This window comes from Xyrauchen texanus, chromosome 40 (genome assembly GCF_025860055.1).
Source record: "Xyrauchen texanus isolate HMW12.3.18 chromosome 40, RBS_HiC_50CHRs, whole genome shotgun sequence".
Taxonomy (NCBI): Eukaryota; Metazoa; Chordata; class Actinopteri; order Cypriniformes; family Catostomidae; genus Xyrauchen; species Xyrauchen texanus.
The window spans coordinates 21280760-21297000 of record NC_068315.1 but is presented as its reverse complement, the minus strand read 5'-3'; the positions used below and the strand labels follow the sequence as shown (position 1 = coordinate 21297000).

Genomic DNA, 16241 nt, shown 5'->3' with positions numbered 1-16241 from the left:
GAGGCTAAACACAGGGCAAACATCAGAGAATTGTAACAGCACCTTTACAATGGCATATTTATCTAACCAAATAAAAATACTATGGTCATCCTTTTTATGTCAAATGCTTAAATTAATCTATGTTAATACAATTAATTTTCATTTTGAAAAATTAAGATGTTACATATGAAATGAAAATCAATAATTTCATGGAATAATATGCATAACTAAGCCTAAAATGCAATTTAAAAATATATCAGATGTTACAAATAATAAATAGAGGAATTCATGGGGCATTGTTTTCCCTTTACTTTTAATATAGGGTACAATGGGGCTTAAGTGGGATAAAAGGCTCCATTAATTGAATTTTCTCCTAAAACACTAAATAACAACAAAAACTACCACAGCATATTCCTAAACACATGTCATTATACACAGGAAAAAGTTCCTGTTCCATGAGATCTTTGCGTGTAATGTCTAAAGGTTGATTTTGAGATTATTATTATTATGTTTTTAATGTTGCAAATTTATGTAGCTAATGAAAATTGCTGAAATTAACACATTTCTTATGAGACAAAACGATTATTTATCATTAAATTGTTTTTTTTTTTAAGGTCATTAAATCAAATATTTGTGTAAGGATAATATTATGGGTAAATAATTGAAACCTAAGGACATATTTTGTACCTTTAAAGGTACATTTATATGTCTTGTGCCTCTGGGAGCAACAACATACAAATACATATGTACCCAAAACAAGAGAATTTAGGAATGTTCTATTAAGCTTTTGACTCTAATTACTATGCCGATAATAACATTTTTCTTAAAAAAAAAAAAACTGTATTAAATTAGAAACAATGCAATGTTGAAGCATTTTCACAAGTTGACTCTTGAATTCAACTATATGTTAGTGACCGCTGCAATTTGGAAAAATTAGAAAATTACATGAAAATTAGGTACAGTTAAGTTGTTGTGCATCCTCAAAAGATTAATTTGTGATACATGTAGTGTTTAGATGAATTACTGAGAAATTCTGAAATACAGAACAAAGATCAATGATATGTTCTGTAATTGTAACATATGTAACTATATATATATATATATATATATATATATATATATATATATATATATATATATAAGGCTGGAGCACTTAACAAAACAAATAACTTGATACACTTATGCTCGCGGTATATCTGGCACCTTTACAAATGTTTCCATCGGTTGATACCTGTCAGTACACCTATTTTAACAACTCAACACATAGCATAGTCACAAACACCTGTTTACCTAACTTATCACATGCCCATCCCACCCCTCAGCATTACACTATGGGGAGCCATTACCTCTTAACTGTGTACCCATCAAGCCAAACTGGACAAAAGCAGCTCCCACAAAGATTTCTGGAATATGCTGACAAGTTATTTTCTTACCCAACATCTTGTTTCCTGATATGGTGACTGTCAATCTAAGTCGGCAAGCTTTGAGAAGGCATTCTAAATGGCTGCCCTTGACCTCTGTAAAATCCAGATCAAATTTCAGGAGTTGTTTTGTTCATCTGCTTTCACCTCACAGGTGAGGAAAGCTAAAGCCCTCTAAACTGCTATTGAACTCAGTTGAACTGCAGTGAAGATTGGTCTGATGGCCCCTTAAAGAGACAGGTCACATACTCACCCTCATGTAGTTCTAAACTCACAGGATGTCCTTCTGCCATGGAACACAACAGGAGATGTTAGGCAGAATGTTAGCTTCAGTCACCATTCAGTTTAATTGCATCTTTTTTCCATACAATAAAAGTGAATGGTAACTAAGTAACATTCTGGGATCATCCTTCTGTGTTCTACAGAAAAAGAATCATGTGAGTTTGGAACAACATAAGGGTGAGCTAATGATGAAAGAATTGTACTACATCGTGGAGACCAAATGTCCCCTCAATGATAGTAAAACCTGAGATCACCTACCTAGTGGGGCCCAGCCAGCAGTCCCCATGGGGGAAATGGCTTATCAAACATACTAAACTATGTTTTTTTGAAAATGGAAAACTGGAAAAAGGTTTCTGTGAGGGTTAGGTTTAGGGGTTAGGGGATAGAAATTATCATTAGATCGGTATAAAATCCATAATATGCATGGAAGTCTATTGAAAGTCCCCACAATGATATAGAAACATGTTTGTGTGTGTGTGTGTGTGTGTGTGTGTGTGTTCTGGATGGAGATGAAATGTTTGTGAGGAATATGTAGTATATTTTGGTATTTATGGAATGCATAATCTGTGTTGTGGGAGGGAGTGAGGGGAAAAAATAGATAAATTGCATAGAAATATTGCTCTGTCTTGATCACTACCGCCCACATGCCATATTTTTGCCCTTATTAAGATGCGTTACAGTTATGAGTCTCTTGGTATGTGATAGCTGTGCCTTGTGCCTTATAGTGACAATGAGGAGGTTAACCTTTACTTGACTCTACCCACCCTAGCAACCGTGCCAATTGGTTGCTTAGGAAGCCTGACTGGAGTCACTCAGCACGCCCTGGATTCGAACGAACCCAGGGGTGGTAGTCAGCGTCTTTATTTCCTGAGCTACCCAGGCCCCCTGAAATATGTTCTTTGATCATAATCTTGACCAACTGTTTTTGAGATTTAGGTCTCCCCCATTCAAGTAGATAGGAGCTGCACTAACATGACTGGAAATAGCCCCCAGAGCATTCTAAAGATGGCCGACAGTGGACTGACTTGCTAGAAAGACTTTGGCTTAACTTGTTTTGAACCCGGAATATTCCTTCAGTATTTTGGATCTTCTGTTGCAAAACCTGACACCATTAGACTGCTGCAGCTGCAGAATATGAACTGACCTCACCAGGGGTTACAGAAAAAAAAAGTACTAGTCCAGACGTGGATTTGCTGGATGCAGTTTGTGTTTCAGCAAAATTCTTAACAGTCATCTCATTATTTATTATTATCTCATTATACACACCAACATTTTTGATACAGTTTAAAGTGTCAGCTATTGTAATGTCGTCTCTTTTTTTATTTTATTATTAAATATTTAAGAAAAATTAGGCTTATTTCTATAATTACAACGCAATTAAACAAACATCTGCTACGCTTTTCTCAGAGTGATAAGCAACATCAAGATTTTAAGTTAAAATTTAAATAGATGTAGGCCTATAAGGGAAAGTGTTTATTTTAGGTGCTATTACTTGGTTCACTGATTTTATTCACCTTTTTGTCTCCACTAGTTATTTTTTAATGGTCCTGCGGTATGACAAATGCATTTTTTAAAACTATTCTTACAAATATTCGAAATAGTTTTGCAATTAATATAGCGTGCATAATTATTTAATAATGAGTATAGCAAGTCACAACTCTGCATATGTAAACTTTCAAAAAGTATTTTTCCAAATACATTTTTAGTCAGGTGATTGTAATGTTATATGCGAAAGCGTGTGAAATAGCAATAATTATAACAGCAAAAACAATTTTTTTATTTCCTAAATTAAATAATAGGTTTTTTAATGTAAAGACTGAGATAAAATGCCAGCACACTCAAGCTGTGCTCTCTGCAGCTCGTTCTTTGACCTTCAGATTCTTCTAATGACTTTTAAAGTTGCTTTAAACTCAGATTTCACTCAGGAAGTAGCAATAACCCCAAGCAACCAAAAAAACTGTTCAAGTAATGTAGGAAATGGCATCTTCCAGTATTACATAATAAATGCTCTGATGCATTAAAACACTTTACTGTATAACTTTATTCATTAAAAATGAGCAAAGTTAAAATAAATACATGTAAATACATTTGTATTCAGTCATTAGAAAACATAAAACCAAGGCATTAACACTGAAGTGATTCAGGTTGACAGATAATACAAGAGATAAATGCAGATAAAGCCACTGTGTAAATCCAATGAATATCAGATAACATTGTCCAAACCCCACAGGCAGTGACCAATAATAAGGCAGAAATATGTGAAAATATGACACCAAGATAGAAGGGGAGAATGACCAATTTCCCTCAAAGTTTAATTCCTACCGATATCACAAGGCAGGGCATGGGTCGTAAAATAAAATCATCTTAAACTGTTTGTGGTCAATACTGCTGTCCACCAGTCTATTTGAAGAATAACCAGAATCACTCAAGATAAAAAGAAACAAGCACAAATTGTCCATCCTCATTATGGCTAGTCAACAACATGAAAACATTCACTGACACGTGCAAATAATTCACAACAATCACTTTAGAAATATTCTGTTCATGCCCAAGAGAGGTTAAGAAAGAGTTGTCAATGATTTCTAAACTATACGCAACAAAACTGTGCTGTTTGAGCTCAGACACAAACCAAAGCTCTGGTTTATTAACATTTAAGTTATAACAGCTCACCAGAATCATTTCACACAGAAGCTTTGATTAACTGTGGGCTCTCGTAACCCGGGAGACAGAGCGCTGTCTCTTTAAGAATGCAGGGATGGTTTGACAGACCGTTTGCCCAGCTATTTTAGCAGAGCTCAAGCCTCTTACTGACCCACTTACCAACATTTAAATAGGGGAGCATGGGACATAAAACCAGACCCATGTTAAAGAGAAAATCCTAAACCTTTTTAATTTCACATATCAGCAATATGCAGTTAAAATAAACTTAATCTATATTAGTCATTTAGTCCAAATATTCTAATACAACATGAAATGTTTGGTCCTTCACTAAGACATCAGTCATTTTTGATGAGTCCAAATTACTGTACATAATGACTAAAGACAAATAGCTTAACTGGATTCCTCATAGAACCCTGGTTCACAAAAAATACTACACTGTACACACAATCCACAATACAACACAATCATTTTGATTGGCTACTGCTGAAACTTTACATCTAGACCTTACATTTTAATGCTGTGCGTAATCCTCATGCTTACCTGATATTGTTAACAAGTATTAAAACTTAATTAATCAAACACACAATGAAAACAGTCATGACCGTAGATTATAATCTCTACCAATGTTGAGCATATCTCAGAATTTAGGAATTGGCTCCCATTATATAATGAGAATTTGAATTGAACTGGTCACAGGATGTTGAATTGGAAAAAAATCTATATGGGTAAAAATGGCATTCTGGGAAGTGTTCTTCCAGGAAAATTCAAGTTAATTTATGAAATATTATGAAATATATGAATCAAATATAAATGTATATAGCTGCCATGTAAAACATTGATGTTTAAGGGTAAGTGATGCATAGAACAAAATCTGTTATTAAAAATGTCACTTCTGGCAGTTACATGATTTAAAAAAAAAATGTATTCCATTTTAATTCTACTTTAAGTTCAAATTCAACTTACAATTCTCCATCCTGTTAGCAACCTCAATGCAAATGGCATTTTTAATGAAGCGCAACCCTAATGTCTACAGAGCAACCTGGTCTCATTGAATAAAATTACTATAGTTTTGCAAAATGAAATTTACTAGGCTCATTGTACATATCATGGCAGTTCTTTGGTGAAACACTAGAAGTGCTAAAACAAGTACAACAGAAGATTATCTATTGATAAACATTAACTTTTTGCCCTTTTCCTCACACAATATCATCTTATGACATCAAAACACAGACACCGAAAGTGTTATTAAAGCACCACAAAATGATATGGTCGCTTTAGCAGTTGCATCTTTTATGTCACATTTGCTTTTTGTGACACAATTGATTAGGTTAAGAATTAAGGTTTAGGGCAAGGAGTTAAAAACCTCTTTGCTTTAAGCATCACTCAGTGGACATTTCACCTCATAACTGCTGTAATATGTGTAAGGAACCACTTAATATCATTTTGCAAAAATGTTGCCATAGTCACGTAATTTTCATGAGATCAGTCTGCTACTGAGGCAACTGTAATCTACTCTAATCCAAAGCCTTCTGAATTTGAAATGGCAATTGTTAACTTTTGCCTTAGTTCTTTTTTGCTCTTATATGGAGGTAGACAGATCTGGTTGAAGCATGTATGTGACACTGGCAGCCTGCAGAAAAAACACAGAAAATGTAATTAAACTGAATACAACAGAAAATGAACATGTTCACAGAGGCCACTGAAAATACTGATGCATGCACACTCATTTTGTTGGAATCATCCAAGTTGATGATTACCAGTCAGTGGATACATCAATCTTGGAGATCTTGAAGTTGAGGTCGGCCATTCCTCCCACAGGAACACGGTCACTTCCTGTTGTAAAGTGGAGAAGTTTCTTTTGTAGTTCCAAAGGAAAGGCCAGTACGACATCCCAGAAGGCCCTGCAATGCCAGACCAAACAGTCACCCTCCCAGTGATAGACTACATACAGTATGAGAGTAGAACTATGAAACAGAGCATGTACCGGATGGTGGCGTCAGTCTTGCTGTAGCCCTCGTACTGTACCACTCGCTGCAGAGAGCTCATGTCCAGATTAGCACTTCCACAAACTAGGATCTCAACCTCCTCTGGCCTCAAGAGCTACAGTAAAATGACACAGATTAATGAGTCCTTGCAGAGCTGCCATGGTTATAAAAATAAATAAAAAATACACAGAAGCAGCAGTCAGATCTTCATACTGAAATGTAATGACTTAAAGGGATAGTTCACCCTATCTTGTCATTATTTTCTCACTCTCATATCATTTCAAACCAGTATGACTTTTTTATTTTATTGAACACAAAATAATACATTTTAAATAATGTACTGGTCAGTCTTTTGGCTTCATAAAGAACACAAATGCTCTATAAAAGTATCATAAAATTGGTCCATCTGATCAGTGTGCAATACTGAACAACAGTGCTGAATTGTACTGAAATTTAAGTTGTTATTCATTGATCATCTTCCACTCCAGTAAGCTTTTAACTGGTGAACCACTGTAATCAGTTCATTAAGTTGAACCGATCCGATCAGGTAGTAGACTGATTTTGTGAACCGGATCAACTGATTCTGCGAAAAAATTGGACTAAAAATAATGTGTTCATGAATACGGCACTGCTACTTTTTTCATTAACATTCCAAGGGTTTAGGATTGATGCCATGATTTTCAGTAAATAATTACTTTTTTGGTCTGTTTGTCAAACAAAAATATCGTATGACTAGAGAGGACTTGGCATATACCACACAAATTATGCAGACTACTTTCAAAGTACTTTTTTTGTGCTTTTGCATCCTTTTTGAGACTTGAAAGCTCCAGTACCCATTCACTGTTATTGCATGGAAAAGAGCAACTAGAAAAATAGTATGAAATGAGGACGAGTAACTAATGACAGAATTTTAATTTTTGGGTGAACTATCCCTGTAATGCATTAAGAGTGTTTTGCAGGAAATGCTGTATATTTTGCATTTGTGCTCATCGTGTTTTATAATAGCACAGATTTCTGATTCCTTATTTAAAACTGACTCCAGCGTTTGTTTGTGCTGCACCTGCCATCTGTGCTGTTAAGCTCATGCTACCACCTTATCAAAATATAAATATTGCTACACCTGAGTGTCGCACGTATACCTATATCTACGCTTTGCAGAATGTTGTGAAAGAGAGAGGACTATAAGCCACAGAATAGGTAGCAATGATCCAACCTGACCTACTACAGCCTTCCCTTGCCCTAAACCCTCACTCCACCCCTCCCTGTCTCACACCAGAACTAGCGAGTGAGATATTACCGTTACCAAGCTTCTTACATAAGCAGCCAGGGACACAGTCAATTGTTGCATAACCAGAAAAAACAGGGAGGAGGGTCTAAAGTTGATTCCGACCACTGGAATCCAGCCAAAAGAGTTCTGAAATCATATTTATATCTTCTCACCATCGTGACACCATTTCACCACTATGACACTGTTCACAAACCAACCATACACATGCACAATTGATTCAACAATCTACAGTATATAGTGGAGCAACTGGTGATTCTGAAGTTCAATGAACCCAGAGTAAAACTAATGACTCAGAGCATGAATATTCCTTAGAATGGTCAGATGAAATCAGACATTCTTTTTTTTTTATATAATTTTATCCCCATCTTTTGTTTAAGAGAGCAGTCTTAGATAGCACCATATTTGGAAGTTTAAATCAAGACTCCATCATTGGCCAGAAAACAGACGTGCAATTTCCCATGGTGTGTGGCAAGTAACATTAAACAATGATCACATTTACACTGTCCACTCTCTCAACCATGTCAGGTTTTTGAAAATCACTGTTATTCTTACAAAAGAAAGTTTTGCTAAAAGAAAAAAGAAAGATTGGTAAATGTTATTTCTTATGGGGACTATTCCAGTACACAGTGTGAACTGCACACCATTAGCTTGTGTTAAGGACACATCATTTTAATCAAGAACTATTAAAAAACTAAACAAAATGCAGGGATTTCAATTAATGCCAAGATATCTAAGAAGCAACAACCAAATCCTTCAACTTCTGTCATAAACAGTCTTATGCTGATACCAAACTATTAAATCACAATGGACAGACAAACTTACCATTTAGCAATGAAACTGTGAAGTTTGTCATAGTTCCCCCATAGTTCACAGGAATAGTTTACCCAAAAATGAAAATTATGTCAATATTTATATGTAGTTCCAAGTAACACGAGGTTAATGTTTTCCGTGGAACATGAAAGAAAAAATTCTGCAGGTCATTTCCATATAATGGAAGCTCTATGGGCTGTCAATTTCCAAAAAGGTAAAAACTGGTAAAGTACCATAAAAATCATCGATATGACTCATGTGCTATATTCCAAGTCTTCTGAATACATTCAGAGGTTATTTTGTTGTTTTTCTATTATATTTGGAGCTTAACAGATGTGAAGATTCTTCACAACTTTTTTCTTGTTTCAAAAATAGCATGGAACAACCTGAGACTGAGTAAATAATGACACAATTTTCACTTTTGGGTGAACTAATCCCCTCAGTAACTGTCTTGTTATTGGACACTTTCACCCTTGGATTAAATTAATCATGGCTCAATGTGAATAGAGAATTTCTACAATGGCATCTGTAACTGAAAACTGTTGATTTTGAATGATGCTGCATCCACACCACTAGGTGTCACGGTCCAATATGACATGAGTTACTGAGTGCACCTATAAAAGATAAGATTCATAAAGTCTAATAAACTATGCAGTTCTTGTTAGCTTTTGCTGTGTTTAAACAAATTAATGAGAACATGTAAAGTGACATGCACAGCATGAGTTGTGCAAAGTCTTTGTTGAGAATCCTATTGACATGCTAAGAAGTGCAAGAGACTTGCAATTTTCTGAAGGTCTCCATGTATTCATTCTATAGGACCCTGAAGTCTGAGGTTCTCTCCCACTCGGTAGCTGAAGAGCCTGGTTACGGTATGTACATAGAACAAACAAAGCAGGCCCAGTTCCAAGGCAGCCTGCCAACAGAGGGGGAAGGAACGGCTCATACACAGATGCAGCCTTTACAAACACACACATAGAAACCGGTCCACAGACCCTGCCCTGTCCCTTGCCCGTAAAACACTTGTGGAACATTCTAAGGCTGAAACAGAACTAGCTGTTAGAAATAACCAGCTGTAGTTAAATGTTGAGTTGTTTCTAACTTCAATTCACTTCCTTGTTGCTTCCAAAGAACTTCCATTAAAGTTCCTCATCCTTTGCTTAGGCAAACATCACTATTACAATCTGTCATGCTTAACAGTTCCCAGACAAAACATTTGGTGTGTGACCTGTCCCACACCATTTGAATTATGGCTGTGAATGTGACCTTAAATCGTGCAACTTATTGAGGCAGAAAAGTGCTTTCACTTTTCCAAGCATCCTGACTTCAAGGGATGGTTCACCAAAAAAAAAAAAATTATTATTTACTTACTCTTATGTTTTTCCAAACCTGTTTGACATTCTTTCTTTTGTATAAAAAATATTTTTGCCACATAATTAAAATGTACAGTATGTGTCAATAAAGGACAATAAAACTATAGTAGAAGTAGTCGATAGAAATCTTCTAAAGGCATACCATCACTTGTGTGTGTGAGAGAGTGAAATTTAAGTCAAAATCAAATAAAATCTTTGAACATCTCCTGTATACAGAGCCCAAATCAAACATGCTACTTCAATATCATCAATCCTCACTGGTTCTTGCATCATGACATCATCATGTTTAGTCAAAAGGTGCACAAGAACCAATGAGGGATGATGTTAATGTAGTTGCCACAATGATTTGACCCAATAGTGAATAGTGACTTAAAGCTTCACTTTGTAGTTTAAACAATAATAATAATACAAAAAAAGAGAAGGTCCCCTCATGGGGGCAGCCATGTTAGGATCACATGACCAGCCGAATACTACTCGCTTAATCACAGTAACCACCCTGTTATTGGACACTTTTAGTCAAGGAATAAATTAATCATGGCTGACTGTAATTATTTAGTGAATATCTACAATGGCATCTAAAAACTATTGTGTTTGAATGATGCTGCATCCACACCACTAGATGTCACTTTAAGTCCAAGATGATTTGTGTGTATGTGTGTGTATATATATATATATATATATATATATATATATATATATATATATATATATATATATATACTGAGTGCACCTTTAAATTTTGGTCTGTTCATCACACAAAGATGTATGGATGCCTTTAGAAGATTTGTAATATAGTGCAAAAATTGTATGGACTTCTTTTTTACACATGTGGGTGCTCTTTTAGGCTTTAAAGTGAGTCGCTATTAACAACCATTGTATTTCAATCAGTGATTTTGACAATATTTAAAATATATCCCTTTGTGTTCCACAGAAGAGAGAAAGTCATATGGGATTAGACAACATGAGGGTGAGGAAAATATTACAGAATTGTCATTTTGGATGAACTATCCCTTTTAGATTTTCTCATTGCAGATGAAAGAACAGGTGAAGAAATCCCATAGACTTCTGTTGAAAAGAGTAACACCCAAGCAACATCCAGTACACCCCAGCAACCGCTTACCAACAGCATTGCAACCACCCAGTAGCAACTCCCTAGCAAACACCAACCAATGCCATAACAACCCCAAACAGCCTTGTAGCCACCTGGCAACTCCCTAGCAACCAACCAGTGCAATGAGGATTTTGTCAAAAGTGGATAAAAAAACTATATGGCAAACTCACCATCAGGGCATTGGATGAACATACACTGTGAAAACCTTGATAGAAAGCTGCAAACTGCCTGTAGATGGCCTTATTAAGCAGGAAATCAATGTAGAGCTGGACGTATTCTGTACAGGAACAAACAGATTGATCATTCAGCAATGGGAATAAGACAATGAGGCAATTCATGTTGAAAGGGAACGTCTTGTCATGCACATAACTTTATTTTAACTGTGGTTCACTTGTGACTCTCGCTCACCTTTTCTGTTTAGGTTGGTTACTGGTATCTTGTCCCCTGCTGGTTTCAGGTTATATGACTTGACCACTCCAAGTTCTTCCTGAAAAACCTAGAAACAAAACTTCCAGAAATTACCTCAATTTCGACCCTCTGCAAGATTTATCTTCTAGTTTAATCAGACAAACCTTCCTATATATGATTATATAGAGATAATACAGAATGAATGAGAAATCTGAGAGGGCAAATGTTGAACAGTTCAAGTTTAGTGTAGAAAGTATTCTGAGAGAGCCCCACACCTGAAAGGTGGTATAGAAGTCCTCTTCAACATTTCCTTCATAACTGAGGAGCTCCCCAAGTCCATGAGCAAGATCCTGAAAAGTACACAGAAGTGTTGCTAGGACATCTGACAACAATTTAAAGCTTTGTATATGCTGCATGCTTTACATTTGTAATTAAGGAAACACAGCAGTATCAGGTACTCTTTTAAATGTGTCATAATAAAACTACATTAATAAAAAAAAGTTTACAGTGGGGTGCAAAATCTTTAAAATCCCAGTCAAACCTGGAAATAAACAGAACATTTTAAGATTTGAATAATATAAAACAGAACTTTGATCTAAAAATTAAGTAAAAATAATATTTAACCTTTAATTTGCTGTGCAACATAATTAGTAATGAAACAAATATACTAAAATAAAAACATTCAAAATAGAAGCATTTTTACTTGTGGTCTCTTTTCAACCACAGTCCCGCAAGTAGGTTACAAGTGTCCCAAGATATGTAAATACACATTGGTGATGTGAGAGCATCAATTTGCTCTTCTGACTTACCACTGTTTTATAATATAGGGCTGCACTTTACAGACAGCATTTCATTTCTGTGCAAATATTTGTGTTTCTGAAATGGTTATTTTGAAATGTTGCTATACATAGGATATATATATATATATATATATATATATATATATATATATATATATATATATATATATATATATATATATATATATATATATATATATATATATATATATTCTTAGTTCTAGATTGAATAGAGTTAGAGCTTCCATGTTCACATTACCTTTGGAAAAGGTTTGAAACAAGAATGCCTAGAGGCAGTTATGTAAGTCTGGAGAAAGCCAGACACAATTAAAACAAAACATCTGGCTCATTTAAATCTGACTCTGCAGTAACAGGAGAAAGAAAGGAAATAAACAGGAAAGCTGATCTCAACTAGATGAAGATGTATTTCAGAAATACACTCAAGCTAATGAACATTATATTCCAACATATCGCCGGTCTCTTTTGAGAGTGCGTTACAGAGAGTGAAAGAGAGAAGAAATAGCTAATATTGGGCGGCCTCTGCTGGACAAAAGTGGAAAAGTGCCGACAGATTTTGGAACAAGCAACTGTAGGAACAATTATAATTTTCTTAAATATCCGCAAAATAAAACATACCTGGGTCTTATTCATGCATTTAAATCAATCTATCATGATTATGTCATAGGTTTTTAAGTTATATGCATTTAAAAACGTGTCTCTTTCTCTGATCTTACTAAGCTTAATAAAATTGCATTTTGAAATATAACCGTTATAATAAATGGGCAGTTGTAGTGATGTGTAATTTTCTTTCTACAAAAAAAAATTAAAAATAAATTCCTTTTTATATCTTTTATTTTCATCATTTGACCAGAGAGGAAAAGAAAAGATTTTGTCTATAAAAACAACGATCAATTCACATCGTCCTGCAGTGTTACTGTCCTCATTGTGAGCTGAAATATACAGAACCATTTAAAAACGAAGAAATATAATTGAAATATAATGACATTATCTAATGCTAGAATATCCATATCATTTTGTCTATTCAACCATTACCCACATAGTAAAAGTAATGTGAAACACTAATGGGGCATTTTGAACCAGATTTTTACTGAAAGCAGGCATAAAAAACAAGCATTTGAAGGGATAAGGAAATCAAATGAAACAAAATCACACTACTTCAAAAGCCATTTTGAGATTCACAGGACAGTTTTATCAGCAAAGCTCAAGGCCAGTAAAACACTATTGCTGCTGTCCACAGAACAATTCACAAGCATCAATCTCAACCAGATGACAAGACAACAGGAGAGTGTGAGACAATGATTGCTGTGTGACACCCTGGAAGAGCAAACAATAATCCATGCGCTATTTTTAACCCCAGTGACTCATTCTTATTCTTATTATATGGCTGACTAAACTACAATTCAATGTGTCACAATTCAATGTGCTTCATTGCCTGATGCTCAGAAAATGATGTAAAACACACCAAAATGATTGTATTTGCTTTGCAAGCAAATTGTGGAGGATAAATGATGCTGCACAGTACTAGCATCACACATCACTGCAAACAGGTTTTTATTTTCTGTATATAAAAAAATGTCATGTAATTTCTCATGTAATGCCTTTTATACGTCAACAACCTTTATGCATTTAATTTGATTAATAGTTATTGTTTATCTGCTTGGCTGACACCAAGATTGCATGAAGCAACATTAAAGATGGAAATTTTGACTTTCTGTGATAACTGAAACAGCATTACACTGCAACAAAAAACCTTGAGTAAAACATTTCAGTATTTTCATCTTGATTTCTAGTCCTTAAATCAAGATCAATTTTCTTGCAAATCAAAATTATCTAAGATAATAAGACTTTTTTTCTACCAGAAATGTCTTCTATGAAGTACATTTTTCTTACCCATTACAAAGTTGTTTTACTTTAAGCATAAACCTCACTATTTTGTCATGATTAAAAAAAAAAAGAAAAGAAAAAACAATCTGCCAATGAGGCAAAGAAAATAAACTTAATACAAGACTTTTATTCTCAGGATATTCTGAAGTCTGTTAAAATTATTTTATGCAATTTTGCTTCTCGAGAAAATGTATCTTGCTTTAAGGATGTTTAGATATTTTTACTAGAAGATGAGACAAAAATACTGATAAAAAAAGCAGTGTATGTGCATAGTGTGTTGCCAAATGACAGCAATGCCTATCAATGGTCTTAGTGACTGACAAAAGCTTAAGCATAAAGATGTAAGAAAGTGAAGGAATATTACGTCATGTAGTGTGTCACAGCTTGTGTACATACGGGCATTATCTGCTGGAGGTCGTCCAGGGTGAGGGTCGCCATGCCGACGGGGGAGTCGAGTTCACACGGCATAATGGGCGGTGTCAGCAGCTTCTTGTAGACGCAGGGAGGGAAACGGATGTCCAGTGTGATGCTGTTGTACACAGCCAAGCCCATGAGCTGACAGAAGAGTTAAGTGTACACAGCTGTGGAGATTCACTGTGTCTATACACAGACCTAACACACACGTCCAATCTTTTACTAAACGACCGTGTCCAAAAATGAAGCCAGCTATCTTGTTGCCCTGACAATCAGTCAAAAACTTCACAGTGTGTTTGTATAAAATCACCTTTTAGGAAAACTCATTTCAGATAGCCTTCAAAGGCATCACATAATCACATCTATTGATAAAAAAAAACATTTTTATTTAAAATTCAACTTCCAGTCCTTGCCATTGTAATTATTTCAAACATTTACCAATAATGAATGTGTGATATCACAGGCAGCAAATGATACATCTACAGTATACTGCCTTCAAAAATCTACTAGAAAACAGTATGTTATGCAAACATAGGAATTAAACATGCTGTGATGCCTTCCTATCTCTGTATACTTCCTGCAAAGGCAGCATATTCACGTTTTAAGCTGCGTTCACACAGCCAGCGACACTCAGCGACAAAACGACCACATCTCATTCATTTTCACTGAGAGCTGGCGACTTCCGGCAACATGAGCGACCGCGACCATTGGCGACCGGATGTGGGCGTGTACAGCGATGCGACAATGTTGAGAAATGTTTTACTTTATGCAAATGAAGAGTGACTTTCGGGAGCGTCAGCCAATACGAGAGAAGATGGTAGAGCTCACGTGATCCTAATATTTTTATAATAATATTAATTGTAAAGAAACAGTGCTGTTTAGACTCTCCATATACACCACTAGCGACCTAACCGCCAGCCACTGGCGACATGCAGTGACAAAGTAGCTGGCAGTGTGAACGCAGCTTTAGAGAGACAATTATAACAGAGAACATAAAACTCATATTTCTGGCTAGCAAGTGCACAACAGGTTCCTAAAGTAAAAAGTCCATTAAATTTCTCTGTTGGGAAATTTTTAATGATAACTTATAAACATTTACAGACAGACCTACCATGAGCTCCAGGGTTATTAATCAATGTTATATTCTTCTGTTGAAGCCACAAGTCAGTGTTTTTTTTATATTGTTCAATAGAAGAATTTCTGGTGAAGAATGTCTCCAGTTACGCATGTAACCTTGGTTCCCTGAGATGAAGGGAATGAGACATTGCTGAAAGCACCATGAGGAGTCATTCATAGATTCCTTATTCCTTATTCAATCACGCCAATCCTGTGATTTGCAATGGTGTCTGAGCACCACCTCTCCCCTTTGGGCGCGCAGTTGGCCTATTTAAGCAGGAGCTCAGTCACCATTTCTTCTGAAATTTCTGACTGAGGGACAAGAGTGAGTCACACGTATTATGAAACTCTGAAGTAGTAGTGTGCCCAGCATTCGCAATGTCTCGTTCCCTTCATCTCAGGATAACTGAGCTTACATTTAGATTCAGTTCACTCGACATTGCTGTAAGCACTGTGGGGAAGAATATCCCATCACGCCACACTACGTGACATACACTCCCAGAGTTAAAACACTATATCCTGTAGATACATTCATAAGGAGTCACAGGCCACAGGCCGAGGTCTTATAAGACATATTAAAGTTTATATGACTAGTCTCACATGGCAGACACAAAATGGAAACTAATGTAGTCTGGGATCTACAGTATATGAACCATATACTGTAGATATATACAGTATGGATTATTAACCC

General features: G+C 35.6%; 1 protein-coding gene across 2 annotated transcripts in view; it reads right to left on the bottom strand.

The window, feature by feature from the left end:
* Positions 1 to 3703: 3703 nt before the first annotated feature.
* Positions 3704 to 16241, bottom strand: part of LOC127633697 (probable E3 ubiquitin-protein ligase HECTD2) — a 29992-nt gene continuing 17454 nt past the window's right edge. For both annotated transcript variants that reach the window (XM_052112953.1, XM_052112954.1), the window contains exons 15-21: positions 14417 to 14575; positions 11591 to 11665; positions 11316 to 11403; positions 11078 to 11184; positions 6328 to 6443; positions 6101 to 6244; positions 3704 to 5973 (exon numbers count right to left, since the gene is read on the bottom strand). In XM_052112953.1, coding sequence (XP_051968913.1) covers positions 5853 to 5973; positions 6101 to 6244; positions 6328 to 6443; positions 11078 to 11184; positions 11316 to 11403; positions 11591 to 11665; positions 14417 to 14575 — 810 coding nt within the window. In that variant the 3' untranslated portion in view covers positions 3704 to 5852. The remainder of the gene's footprint in view (positions 5974 to 6100; positions 6245 to 6327; positions 6444 to 11077; positions 11185 to 11315; positions 11404 to 11590; positions 11666 to 14416; positions 14576 to 16241) is intronic.